This window comes from Setaria viridis, chromosome 2 (assembly GCF_005286985.2).
Source record: "Setaria viridis chromosome 2, Setaria_viridis_v4.0, whole genome shotgun sequence".
Classification (NCBI taxonomy): Eukaryota; Viridiplantae; Streptophyta; class Magnoliopsida; order Poales; family Poaceae; genus Setaria; species Setaria viridis.
The window spans coordinates 1,953,973-1,967,942 of NC_048264.2; the positions used below are offsets into that span (position 1 = coordinate 1,953,973).

At 42.2% G+C, this 13,970-nt stretch overlaps 2 protein-coding genes across 3 annotated transcripts; both read right to left on the reverse strand.

The window, feature by feature from the left end:
• Positions 1–252: 252 nt before the first annotated feature.
• Positions 253–7,249, reverse strand: LOC117845229 (uncharacterized). Of its 2 annotated transcripts, none has more exons than XM_034726193.2 (13): positions 6,897–7,246; positions 6,146–6,255; positions 5,949–6,059; positions 5,814–5,871; positions 5,342–5,431; positions 4,805–4,899; positions 4,576–4,629; positions 3,999–4,136; positions 3,346–3,403; positions 2,892–3,006; positions 2,199–2,268; positions 1,564–1,635; positions 253–716 (listed from the first exon to the last, which is right to left on the reverse strand). In XM_034726193.2, exons 1-13 carry the CDS (start codon positions 7,126–7,128, stop codon positions 600–602), a joined length of 1,320 nt encoding a protein of 439 aa, XP_034582084.1. In that variant the 5' UTR covers positions 7,129–7,246; the 3' UTR covers positions 253–599. The 2 variants fall into 2 exon arrangements, with proteins under 2 accessions (XP_034582084.1, XP_034582085.1); XM_034726194.2 differs by lacking the exon at positions 253–716 and adding an exon at positions 723–1,239 and having other exon boundaries at positions 6,897–7,249.
• A 1,820-nt stretch (positions 7,250–9,069) lies between these two features.
• LOC117845575 (BTB/POZ domain-containing protein At3g50780) lies at positions 9,070–13,023 on the reverse strand. Its single transcript, XM_034726642.2, has 3 exons — positions 12,417–13,023; positions 10,916–11,682; positions 9,070–10,462 (listed from the first exon to the last, which is right to left on the reverse strand). The coding sequence occupies exons 2-3, from the start codon at positions 11,567–11,569 to the stop codon at positions 9,485–9,487; spliced, it is 1,632 nt and encodes a 543-aa protein (XP_034582533.1). The 5' UTR covers positions 11,570–11,682; positions 12,417–13,023; the 3' UTR covers positions 9,070–9,484.
• Between the last annotated feature and the right edge of the window lie 947 nt (positions 13,024–13,970).

Sequence of the window (13,970 nt, forward strand, 5' to 3'; positions counted from 1 at the left end):
ATATCTGCTCTTTGTCGTCTCAAGATTTTTCAGCAAAGCTGAGCTCTTCCAGGTCGGAACTTTGGCGAGCAAGACAATGCCAGCAAGGAATCCAGAGTTCTGAAAACAACCGTACAAGGTCGTGGCACAGGAGTCAGCTGAAGCTGTTGTTCTTCAGCACCAAGTCAGTGATATGATATGTACAAGAGAGTGTCGTTCGGCAGATTTGCTAGGGCGTCGGATGTCACTCTCTTCGGTAAGGGGTTAACGTACTGCTGCAGGAATCAAACCAACTTTTTACAGTATATGACGGTGCATGTCACTCCACATTTACACAAAAATACACATGTAATGTGCCACCCATATTGATGCACGTCACACACTTCCCAGGAAAGTAGCAGTCGGATTGTTCCGCTAAGTCTATAATATGTAAACACCAAACCCCAAAATGCTGGCTAGCAACTTCAAGCTAAAACACTAGCTGATTGGAATAAAACGGTATGCTCAACGCGTTTTCATGCTAGTGTTTTCCCTCTTTTAGATCACGGAAACACCCACCGCCCAGCACACTGACATGCCCAATACGACATATAGGTATCAAAATCAACATTTTCAGAGAATCACGGTTTGTTGTGTGCATGGATGGATGCATGTGCAACATGATGAGGAGCTGGAGCATTCTCGTTAATCAGAATTTGTTCCGGAAAGTCCACTCGTATTGATCTGAACTGATAGCGCTGCATGACATCAAAGAAAAGAATAGGTAAACTGACATAATTATCACAACTATAGTACATCAACAATTAAAAAAAACACTTATCATGCAAGTCATTTCATTTAGCATTTTTTATAAAAACTGATGCATAAATCACGGAAATATAGGGAAAATAACGAAACTTGTTCCAACTGACACACATATCACTACTTCCTTCCAGCAAATATTATAAGATGAAGAATCAACTTAATCAATCTTTTCAACAGGATGAACTTCTTGGCCTGATTTTAACCAAATATTCTAGTGTAGCGCATTGAAGTATGAGTTAGATAATGGCTACATTAACAAGATCAATTTTCTCATTTTAGAAAGTTTTTATCAGATGTTATGTTTCTATCCACAGTAAAGAAAAGAGTAGAGATATGAACTGATAGCCCTTGTTACTCTTTTATATAATGGTGATGGCAGAAACTAATGTTGTAATTTGACATTTTGTTCAATACAGTTTCATGGGCCAACTATTTCACTTGTTTTCCTATAATGATCTGCAAAAAGAAAGATTGAGGTCACGAGGTGACTAGAGGCAAAAACAAAACATCCACCATAAAAGCTTTAGCATAGCACTAGATATTCCAGATGTAAGGGCATTATTTGACAATGCATGACACAGGTACCATCCATAAGTTAAAATCAAAAGGGTAAGAAGTTTATCCTGTTGAAAAATATGCAACGTAACACAAGTAAGATGGGGTTAGGAAAAATATCCCCAAATAACATAACAGTTTTCTGTATACTACTAACAATATGTTGTCTGAGGTGAGGTGATGTAGTTTGACTGGAAGTAGAATATCATGTTATCAAAGGAGTACCTTGTCTTTCCATGATGCATCCAGGATTCTGTAGTATGGTTCGTATAATATCACTCGATCACCCTCTTTAATCTATGGCAGAGAAGACCTAAATTAGCATGGTACAGCAGCTATTAAAGAAGAAAAGGATGGGGTAGTCTCAAAATTATTTGCTAAGTCACAAGCTAATCTTGCAACACAAAGAATTCAACAAAACAATTAAGTTGACCATTATCAATGATTGTGACAAATCAAGTGGTTATTCTTTGACTGGAAATGAACTTGAATCACATTGATTTCTAATTCCAGTTGTAGTTCCTTCTGACTTGTTTGTGTGTTCTAGTAACAGATGTGGGTGAGGAGGTGTGGCTATTGACTCTACCTTTTGGCCTCATTTTCATTAAATAAAATGGGGCTGGATATGCCTTTAGTTTTAAATATTTCACTAAAATAGACCGGTTCTTGATAACACGTAACTGAAAATAACTAATTCAACTAAAGCTGAAATTAGTCCAATACTGATCTTAGGAATGAAAGCTGTATTGTCAGACATTACACAACCATGATGAAACAAAGATTAAACAAAAGATAACAATAAGGATAATCAAGGAACACAGTGCACACTCTTTACTACGTGAGCATTCAAGAGGTCTTACTGCATCATTCCGTAGCCCATAGACTGAAAGTATAAAATAAGACTGATCCAAGTCACATGTTAAATAATACCTGAAAAAATTAAAAGTAATAATATACATTATGAACAATATGAGATATCAGGAGGAAGAAACAAGATACAATGGCATTTCTAGTAGGCACACTGTAAATGAACAAAAATTTGCATACATCTTTACTCATCTGCATGATTTTTGTTGAACATTACTCATCTGCATGATTATGTTGCACTTAGCTTATGATAACCAAGTCATCAAATAAATAGAAACAAGGTTATTGAGAATAATAATATTATTTCACTTCTATTTCTTCCATGTTATTTAACACTACCTCCTCAACTACAAGTTTGATGAGTATGTGCTTGGATGTTGGAGCGCAACAACAAAAAGTCCTCTGAGTCCCAAGAAAGTTGGGGTAGGTATGTTGGAACAGAATTCAATTTCCTTTTTTTGCGACTAACGTAACTCAATATCAGTTACCATATCTCTAAACTACCTTCACCTTATCAATTATTAACAGCTATTGCACAGCACATTGTTAAAGCGTAAACATAAATTTTTCCAGCTATTTAACATATACAAATGCCCTAAGGACAAGAAATCAGAAGGGAAAAAAAGACATGGGATGGTAAAGCATGCAAAACTAGCTTACTGAACGTTAAGTATAATTCAACTTACAATGGAGCAATATTGTCATGTCTTATCAAAAGAATAACTTTTCCCAAAACAGCAACTGCTTTGTTCAAACCCTCTGATAATTTGCTTATGGTAGCTTTCTTGTGCGATGATTTCACTGCGACATGATAAAGGTACAAAACATAAACAAGAAGTCAACAATAGTACTCCCTGTTCCAAAATATTTGTTGCCATTGACTTTTTGCTAAAACTTTGACCAGCAATATTTATTCAATTAATTAGTTAAGTAAAATGAGTACCACTAGATTTGTCATCAAAAGTAATTTAAACATGCCTTGTATGTTTATCTATTTGCCCAAATATTTGTAGAAAGACAAAAAGTCAAAGGAACGAAAAAAAATTCAATGGCGACAAATATTTAAGAACAAAGGGAGTATATCTTTTGAAAAGAAAATATAGAACTTCAATATTTGCAGTGTGTTAGTAAGATTATTACAAGTGACACCATTCAAGGATGACACCAATGATGCTAATCTTTTGGATCGTAATTGTCCCTGTGGAAGAATATTATTATAAGTCAGCAATTTCCCATAAAATAAAGAAACTATAATTTTTAATAGCACAATACTGTGTTGTTTTAGTCAATGCATTCTCATCAAAGCACCTACTCGAGCAAATGCAAACTGAATAGTAGATTGATTCAGCACATCTGCGATAAGTACATGGGTAAGATCTCTAGATGCAAGTCACACAGAAAGAAGAACAAAATAATTCTATAGATTACTTATGCCATGACCAACTTCATTAATGCAGTAGGGTTCCCATTAATTTATCACACGAACAAATTGAAGTTCTTAAGAAGATAACCAACTTGACCACATAGAAGTGGCCATATGATATATACCTGTGACACTGTTATCAAACAAATATGAAGTTCAACTTTTAAAGAAAACAGAAAATGTTAGGCTTGCATCACTACAGTTCCAGAAAAAGAGTAATGTTATTTAAGCTTCCACCTTCCAGTATTGACAAATATGCATAACCATTATTACCAGCCATTCTGTGAATGTGATACAGGATAAGTTATGTCGAACTCTGCAGCCTAAATAGCATAGTTATATACTGGGACAATTCTATAGGTTTACTTACCTTCATTGCATTCTCTAGCTTATCAAGGAGACTGACGATTTTCTGAACTTCTCTATCAGCACCAAGGCCAGGATCTTTTAAAGCTGCAGCTTCGAATCCACGAAGGGCCCTTTCATAATTCTCCAAATATTTGTCAGCCTAAGAAGATCAAGGTTCAAAAAAATCGCATGCAAATAATTATTGCACTTAGTTGTTGTTTAGAAATTGTTAAAACAAATTTCTGAAAAGATTAAAAATAGGCCTACAAGTATCTTGTTCCCAAATCTAAATCCTTTTCACCACACCACTGTAACTGGCACTGCAGGACAATATTGCCACACAGTGACACAGAAATGAAAATTGTGGTGTGGCAAGGATTACCCTCAGGCCACGCGCCCATGGTACCTTACCACACCATGAACAGTGCATGGAAGCACCAATTTACCATGCCACCAGGTAGAGTAGCCAAAAGGTATATTTAAATATATATTTACATATCTATATATAATTGAGTTTATTTTAAAATAAAAAGGATCAAAACTAAAAAAAAGATAATTTAGTTTACTCTAAAAGACATTGAGTTATCTGGGACACTCACTGTGGCACAATTATAGTAGAGGTCTGGATTTAAACTCATAGTTTTATCCTTCTCCTGCACATAAAATAAACTCAAGTTCGTCGAAAAATAAAACAAACTCAACAATATAAATATAATAGAAATGAGTCACACAGAAAAGGATTTGAAATCAATATAAGAAAGGTTGCATGTCGTACTTCTCAATAATTTTAACCGGAACAATAGCAAGAAGTATGAAATGTCAACTTACAGCATTCTGATACGCTTTCACCGAATGATGAAGCTTAGTGTGGTCCCAGGCTCCTCCCACAAAAAAACTAGTGAGATAAGCATTACCCATATTGTCTGCAGGTAAAAGGACATATGAACAGACTTTCTTGAAGGAATATTTTCTTTTAGGCTGCTGATTGAATTGTGCTTTCTGTGCGTGCTAGTCATATTGCATGTTCAAATTCTCAAATGGCAGCATGTACATGAATCACAATAAGGCATGGATCTTAGTTATGCATCCATACAACTCAAAAATGGGGCAAACCAAGTAGTGATCCATCATGCAAGAAAAAGAACCAAGTCAGGTATTAATCCCATCGTGCAAGATTCATGGTACCTAATACTTTTATTAAACCATGCATTTAATGCATCTATTTCCAGCACAACGTTGTTAAAGAAAGAATGCAGCATGTTAAATACTATAGGCCACAGACATGGTTATGAATTTCTAATCAACAAATGTGAACAATTTACAAAAACAGAACTTCAGCAACTACACAAGGAAAAGAACTCTTACACCATGAATTGCCATCTTTAATGTCCAGCATAACTGCTTCTTTTGCGTGCTGAATGCTCTCTTCCACTAAAACCGCCGGGTCTTCACTACCTGACAACGAGAACATAAAAATGAGACAACTGAGAACTCTTCAGTCCAAACAAATGATATTTTTCATAGTACAATGGTAGGTGCAAAATTAACATTGGCGATGTATTATTGATAGCAGCAGGCCAGCACTATAGTATACAGGATAGCTTGTTTCGGCAGCAGTTCTCTTCAATACTCTCACAAGCATATCAGGCAACAGAGATGCGGCAAAAAGAAGTTTCATGTGCTTAGATACAAAAGAAGATAATTGAAAGCATGATTAATTCAACAGTATGTTTATGATTTGACATAATTGGTAATAAGATATAGATGCGGCAGGGAGAATCAATTATGCAAAAATATTAGACAAGGAACTACTAATAATATAAAGGTACATCCTCACCTTGAGCCATACTTCTTTCAAGCATGGAGAGCTGGCACAGTATTTTCTTATCTGAACCCTGCCCAATAAAATAATGCTGGAAAATTCAGAAATATAGAAAAGGATACTTGGAACTACTTCTAGGTTAATATTTACCTTTCTTAGTGCTGACATAAAGCAATTCTTTGCTGCAGACAGATCCCCCTTCTTCCAAATGCAGCTACCCAAACATAACCATGCATCTACAAGAGATGGATTCAGCTTTACCTAATATATACAGTAGCAAAAGCAAAAAATTTAATTTCTTATCTGAGGAATTGTATACAAAGAGTTTTTTAGTCTCTACTACATACTGCTTTGGATAAATGATCTTCAGCCTCCTTATGATAGTCAGGAAAGACATCCAGTATTTTTCCCCTCAAATATTCAAAAACACCACGCTGTTGTGGAGATTTCTTTTGTTCTGAAAGTACAAGAAACAAAAAAAAATGAACGATATATGAGTGTGTCATGAAACAATGCCACAAAGCACAAGGCATCATAAGTCAGGTCGCATCAAGAAAAAAATTGCTAAGGCACATGGATACAGCAAGGACATCGAAACCCTAATGCAGCTTGCCTTATGTCCAACTTTGAAACAGAAATTCTAAGGCGCATTTACATACACGAAACGTTGATGATGCTGCCATTTGTTGAAACATTCAAGGACATCAGCACCATACAGCACCATTGCATATTGCACAAGTTTGAACTGGTTCCAAACACAACAACAGTGAGATTTGCTGGCCATGAACCCAGAATTTTAACATGGCAATCAACAGCACACTTCGCTTCTGTACAAGTAACGAATTAGGCATAGTCATTTCCAAATTCTATGTCATCAGACTAGAACCGTCGAATTGGGGGCTGCGAACCTACACAGATTGCAGAATGTGTAGCTACCGCAGTGGCCAGTGCTAGTAATCTGATCAGCGGGCACCGGCCTCAGCGTCACTCCTACCCGGTGTGCTACTAACTGAATACCCACTGGCCTCTGCGTTCACTAATACCCGGCAGTAATGCTACGAACTGAATCAGTCGCGAAATGGAAGGGAGGGTGAGTACCGGGCGGGAGGGCGTCGAGGAGGGCGAGTGCGGCGTCGGCGCGGGCGCGGAGCGCGGCGGCCTTCTCGGCAGGGTCCCGGGGGAAGAAGGTGTCCCGGAGGCGGTACAGCTCCTCCGCGGCCTCCGCCGCCCGCTCCAGAGGCGCTCTGTTCCCTTCCTCCTCTGGCGGCTCGGGCCGCGCCGGGCCGGAGCTCGCGCACGCGCTGGCCGCCGCCGGCTTCTGGGCGGACATGGGATCTATCCAAGCCAGGAGAGAGAGGACGGCGAGGGGGGACGGGAAGAGGCGCCTCGCACGTGCTCGCCGCCGCCGTGTCCTGTGGCGGCAGGAGGATGGGGGACGGGAAGGAGATTCAGAAATCAGAAAGGACCTGGTTGCTTATTGGATGGGTAAGCAAAAAGTCACTTGCGCTTTTTTTTTAAAAAAAAAAAAGAAAACAAAAGAAACTTGCGCCAATTTTGGGAGCGTGTGTAAAGCTGCACTACCATATCTTGCCATTTTCAAAATTCTGTCATCATGAGCGTGGTGTTCATGTCCTTTTCAGTTAAAATTTAGGCGTTTCATTTGTTTAGCAAAAAACAAAAGAAATATCCCTCCTGTCCAGATTCAAGTCGACGGTGCACGATGTTAAATTTGGGAGAAATTTGTTCGATTTTTTTGTATATATAAGGCACCGAGTGGAGGCCAAATTAAAGGATGCTTGTCCCCCGGTTTGTTTGCCAAAATTACAGTCAAAAGAGTGGCGTGTCATCTCATCAGCGTTGCCAATTACAGTTCTTCCCCACTGTGAACACTGAACAGTATTCAGTGCTCACTACGTACCCGGGCAGTGTACTGTACCCTGTACCCAATCGTCATCCCAGCTGAAAGCCTGAAGCATCTTAAATTCCATGCAGGCGGAATCGCGACAGGATTCAATGCGGATTCTGGGAACGAGGGAGCAGCCTCTGAAAGTGAATCGCTCGCTGCTTGCACAGGAGATTCAGAAAAGGCCAACGAAAAGTGCTGGACCATCTAATCTCCGGCATGTCAAGCACGGTGACACCCATACGATTGCCAATTGATGAGCACTAGATGCTAGTGCAGGTGCAGTAACTGTTGTTGTTTGTTGAAGGAAAGCAATACAAATTTTTTGTATTTTTAAAGTCTTCTCTATAACCCATGATCCATGATATTTTCCAAGAAGGCATTAGATGTTGTTGTCATAAAGAAATTAGAATAGTGTAGAACATAGATATTTGTTTAGTGAAAAATTTAGAAGGGGACACGTATCATTATTCTATGAATTCCCTTGACCTATTTACCCTCTTCCTTACCATACCATTCAACTATGGGAATGGCATGTGAGTGAAGTATGGTAGAAGTAAAGGGTCAGTGCTAGGTTAGCCACTAAACAGAGGGTATTGTACACTCTTATGTAATATTATTGTGTTGTAATAAAGTTCTATTTTCTATAAGTGTTAGTCTTCCGGTTGGGTCATATAGTTTCTAAGTACTTAGTGCATAAGTTGTGATCCATCGAAGGTTGGTTCTGTCACCCGAGATCACAAGGGTTTGGACTTCATCGTAGGTTGACTCTGCCATCCGGAAATCAGCTCTGCCACTCGGAAGTGAGAATGCGGCTCAGCTGTCGAAAGGACCCGTCACACCAAGTAACTAGACTAGGGCCTTGTTTAGTTGCCCAACTTTGGACAACCAAAAATACTGTAGCACACTGTAGCGTTTCGTTTGTATTTGTGAATTATTGTCCAAATATTGACTAATTAGGTTCAAAAGATTCGTCTCGCAAAGTACAACAAAACTGTGCAATTAGTTTTTAATTTCGTCTACATTCAGTACTCCATACATGTATCGCAACTTTGATGTGATGGAGAATTTTTTTTTTACATAGTGTCAAAGTTGGGATTTTAGGGAACTAAACAGGGCCTAGAAATTAAAAGAGCTGACCAATTTGTGTCCTAGATATAGGTCCTCAGATCAGTGACTCAATTTCCAACACTGTTCTTAGGATGGGCATGGGCATGCTAATACTTGAGAAACTTGACTCAATTTCCAACACTGTTCTTAGGATGGGCATGGGCATGCTAATACTTGAGAAACTTGCACCAGTAGCTGCACGCACCTGCTGCTGCTTGGCTGCTTGCAAAGGTAAGCAGGCCATGAGCCATCGACACATTTCAAACCTGTTTCATCCACATTTTGCAAAATACATGCATACAGTTTGACATCTGTTGGGATTTTTTTTACACCTGATGAGCTGACAAGGACGGTCAGTCACAAGCACTAGCAGTGAAATCTCACATGACTGATTTCTGTACACAAGAAATCAGACAGCCTTCACATCCCAAATAAAGCATTACAACACAAGCACAGCCAACACAAAATTAACCTCAGTTAAAGATCACCACTAGTAAACCTACACTCTACTTACTCCCCTCTCTTCTCCAGCATCTTCTAATGCAAACGAAGTCTCTTCTCTACCTTGTAAGAAAACCATCATTGCCAACTTGTTGCAACCTTGCAAGTTGCAAATTGCAAGCTGCAGCCAACATCACACAACACAGCTGTCATTCCCAGCAACGTCAGCTGATCAGTGCCGCCCCGAACTTGCCGACGACGAGCTCCCGGGCTGCTCGGCGTATGGCCTGACGAATGTCCTCCTCCACCAGACCTCGAACGCCCTCTGCAGGTTGGGACAGCCATCCCCGGCCTTGAGGAACCTTCCCAGCCACGCCATCAGCACGGCCCGCTGGTCCTCCAGCGGCAGCGTCAGGATGGCCTGCCCGACGCCGTCCTCCACCACCGCCCGGTCGAACCACCGGCACCCGTGCTGCAGCCACCGGTAGTCGTCCATCAGCGGCTGCAGCCACACGTCCAGCAGCCGCCGCCGGGTCCCCTCCGACGGCAGCGCCTCCCCTCTCCCGACGGCCACCAGCAGCCTCGCGCTCACGCAGCTCACCAGGTGCCGGTGCATCACCGGAATCCTGGGGTGGAGCTCCGCCAGCTCGCCCTGGCCGGCCCAGATCACTGTCAACTCATCAGCTGCATGCCTATCTGATAAAATCTCAGCTAGCCAGAGAAGGTTATCAGCCTCCAGAGTGATCTTCCTGAACATCTGCTCTTTGTCGTCTGAAGATTGTCCAGCAAGCACTTCCGGATCCGAAGCTCGGCGGAACAATGCCAGCAGGGAATCCAAGCAGTTCTGGAAAGAACTGTACAAGGTCATGACACATGAGGAGGAGTCTGCTGCTGAGGAACCATTGCTGGTGCAGATGCTGTTGTTGTTCTCCTTGAAAAGCTTCAGGACCAGGGATTTCATCTCGCGGCGGCCCCTGTCCTCGGTGCTCTTCAGCACCAAGTCGATGATGTGCGCGAGGGTGTCGTTCGGCGGGTTTGCTAGGATGTCAGATGTCACTCTCCTCAGCAAGGGATTCACCCTGTGGTCCTCGTCGTGCAGTTGCCGTATGGATGACACGACGTTCTCTTCCTCGTCGCCGACCCATGGAACTGCTTCCAGGTAATCTAGGCATGACATGATGCACGCTCGGAAGCCTAGTGATTCTGCGACCTGTACACAGGACAAATTACAAAAGTTCATACACTAAACATGAAAGGAATAAGCAAGTTAAGAAGTCAAAATTTTCTTTACAAATCAACTTAATTGTTCCTAAGTGGTAGCCATTTTTAGACAGTCATGTTACAGACCACATTCAGAGAATTTGTTTCAGTTGTATTATTCTATTAATTCCATAAGGAAAACGCGTTGCACTATGTCAACTATCGATTGTCAGAGTTGCTTGATGATCTATCAGTAACATCTAGAATATGCAATGTCTGTCAAAGTAGCTGTATCAGGAGAATATTAGCTCATATATGCTTCATCTAGTATGGGTTGATCGTGCATTTTCATCTAGTATGGTTAATATATGCTTCAACATTTGTGAATAATATGCGTAGAGCAGAGACAGATAACATAGCATACGGACAAATCGGCAAATCAAGTAACTATCGCAGGACAAACCTTCAAGATTCGCAGAACTCGTGGAACATTTTGCCTGATCAGCCTCTGCTTGACATCCTTGCAGTACATCAACCCAACAGTCTCGACATAAATCTCCACATCCTCGCAATCTGGCACCTCAATGCACGACACCGGAGACTGCCTCGAGATTCTATTGGCGAAAAAGGTACTATTTTCAGCAAGGATGTTCTTGTGAACAATCATCTTCACAGCAACCCCTTCCTTGCCATACAGCACAACCTTCAGATCACTCGTGCCGAGCTGCCCAAATCCAACCGAAATCTTATGTTGCTTTGGTCGCTTCTCGGGTGCCGGTGCCGGTGCCGGTGCAGGTACTACCTTTGGTGGATCAGGGGCAGCAACAGCATCTGCTGGAGGGCACAATTGCTCATCTGAATTGGTTCTAGACCTTGTAGGAGCGGACTGTGCTCTCTTCTCTGAAGAAACGGTCGGCGCCCTCTGAACCGAGGATGCCTTTGATGGAGCAGGGGATGCTCCTCCTCTAGGTCTGCCCTGCTGGTTTGGGCTCTTTGCTGTCTTCTGAAGTGCAGCCTGTGATGGGCAGCACCAGAATCCTTCCGGTGTGACAGCAATGGGGACATTTCTGATCCTTGGTGGCTGGCCATCAAGCCTTCCAATCTTGAATTCTGCCATGCCTATCTTATGAACAAGCCAGTATCTTCAGAAATCAGAGATGGCTAACTGAAACCACTTTTATCCTTTGTGAGGTTTAGTTGTGAATCTGTGAATGGTGCTTGTCTGCACACCTGAAACACAAGAATTCAACTGTTCAGTTCACATTTCACACAAACCACTCAATCAGAACATTTAGTCAAGAATCATAATTAAGAAACAAGAGCATGGCATTATTTGGTAGTGGTTGTAAATCGCACTTGTGTGCACACCCGAAACACAAGTACTGAACTACCTGTTCAGATTGCGCACGAATCACTGAATCAAGACATGCAGTCAAGAATCGTTACTAAGAAACACAAAAACATCGGTTGATATTTCCCCCCTATAAGATTACTAAAAATATGCGGATATTTCCAACTATTTCCCATCTCCTATCCATGAAACAGAGCTTGGACAATGAACCTCAAACCTCTGCTCCTGCCTAAAACAGAGCACAGAAGACCCAACTGCACATTCGAAAGAAAATTGCACATTCTGTAAGAACGATTCTTTAGTAAGCCTGGCGCTCATTTACCCGAGTCTCCAAACTTTGAGCAAGCAAACTGAAGAATAATTTCGCCATCTACACCGTTGCAAGCCAGCAAACTTAAGCAGGGGCACCGCGAACATCAAAATTCTGAACCCTCAAGAGCAGGAACCGAGAAGAACATGCACGCATGCTATCCCTCCTTCTTCAGCTCTCCCATCACACACACGAATGTCCAATCTCCCATCGAACTGACTCGAAACCGAACCCAAAAAAAACACTGAAAACACTACACTACAGAAAGGAAAGACGAGAAGCAGTAAGATTGAGCAGAATTACCTCACTCGCATACCAGCTCCGTCCTCACCGCACAAATCAAACAGGAAGAAGGGGAAGGCCTCGCTCACAGCCACACCATTCCCTCACCCCCGGACTCCCAGAGCTGGCAACGGGCGGAAGAAAGAAGAGAAGGCGAGGAGCATAAAGGCTACGCATCAATCCATCCCCATCTCCATCTGCATCCCCTTTTCCCCATCAGTAATCAGTAGTGTCCTCCCTTTAGCCCGCTAGCACACCGCGCCTGCCATCATTCCGACCTCCCCCGTCTCTCCTCCCCCCCTCAAGATCTCTTTTTTAAGCTTGCTTTCTTTGGCCCCTCTCCTTCCTCCTCTCACTCCAGACGAGTCACAGTCACAGTGGCTGACTAGCTGGTTTTCACCCCTGCTGGCTGCTGCTGCGTCGCCATCGTATCACTGTATCAGCATGGGGGGAGAAAGAGCTCGAACAAATCCAACAAGACTGTAGAAGCAGCGGCGTCGAGTACTGGGGCGTGTCGCTTCCGGCGTTTGGCTCCCTTGATTGGGTTCAGAGTCACTCGAGATGCCTCTCACTCGAATCAAAGCCTGTCCGTGTCCTGAGCTAACTAGGATTCGCCTGTCTCCGGCCACGCTGCCGCCACCGGTGCTCGCAAAAAAGTTTTTTTACAGCTTGGCTTTCTCTCCATCGGATCCCTAGTTTACCGTGCCGATGCGCGGGTCCCACATGTCAGCGTGAGGCTCCGACCTGGCACTGAGATAGCACGGTGGTGCGCGTGCAGCGTGGCAGGGGGTCGGTTTCTCGAATCTCTGGCGGTGCTTTGACTGCTGCCGGAAGGTAGAAATTTTTTTCATGTACCTGCTAAAAAGAAAAAAGAAATTTCTTTCGTGACACATTGGGATTATTAAGGTTGATCTAAGAGTAGTAGAATTTCAAACTTGTGTTTGGAAAAGCTGTGACTGCGAGGCCCATCGCACCGGCCACTACCAAAAACTAGCAACCGGGGACTGAAACGGATACCAAATGCTACAAAACTTCTTCAAATTCTGAGAAGAGAAAAGCATGTGCTTGTAGGTAACTGTTTGCCATCTTCTGGCTTTGTACACTTCGCTATTCAGGACGATGTTTTTTTAAAAAATTCCTGGCGCCTTGCCCAACGTGTACTCGTGATCGAAGGAGTCTCCTATTTTCAGAAATTGAGCTCTTCAATTTTCAAACTTGAATCGGTGTTAGAGGAGTTCGGGAGTGAGATAGTAAGCTTGGCTATGCATGGTTTATCGTGACATGGCCATCGTCGGTTAACAAAACACAACTTGCATTATTGTGTTTTTGCCTTGAGCAAAACGACATGCTTGCCCCTAAGCAAGTGATTAGGCGTAATTCTTTTTGAAGGAGTTATGCGTAGTTTATCTATGCTACCAACTACCATGGTTCAAGATCGGCATCGGTCTAAGCAATTGCCATCCAGCTAGTGGGAGCGTTGATTATGGTCATGGGAGGCTGGATGGCTATGGCTTTTGTTAGACTTTAGGGAAAATTGGTTTCTATACTAAAAAGATCACGACTTCCAAAAGATAA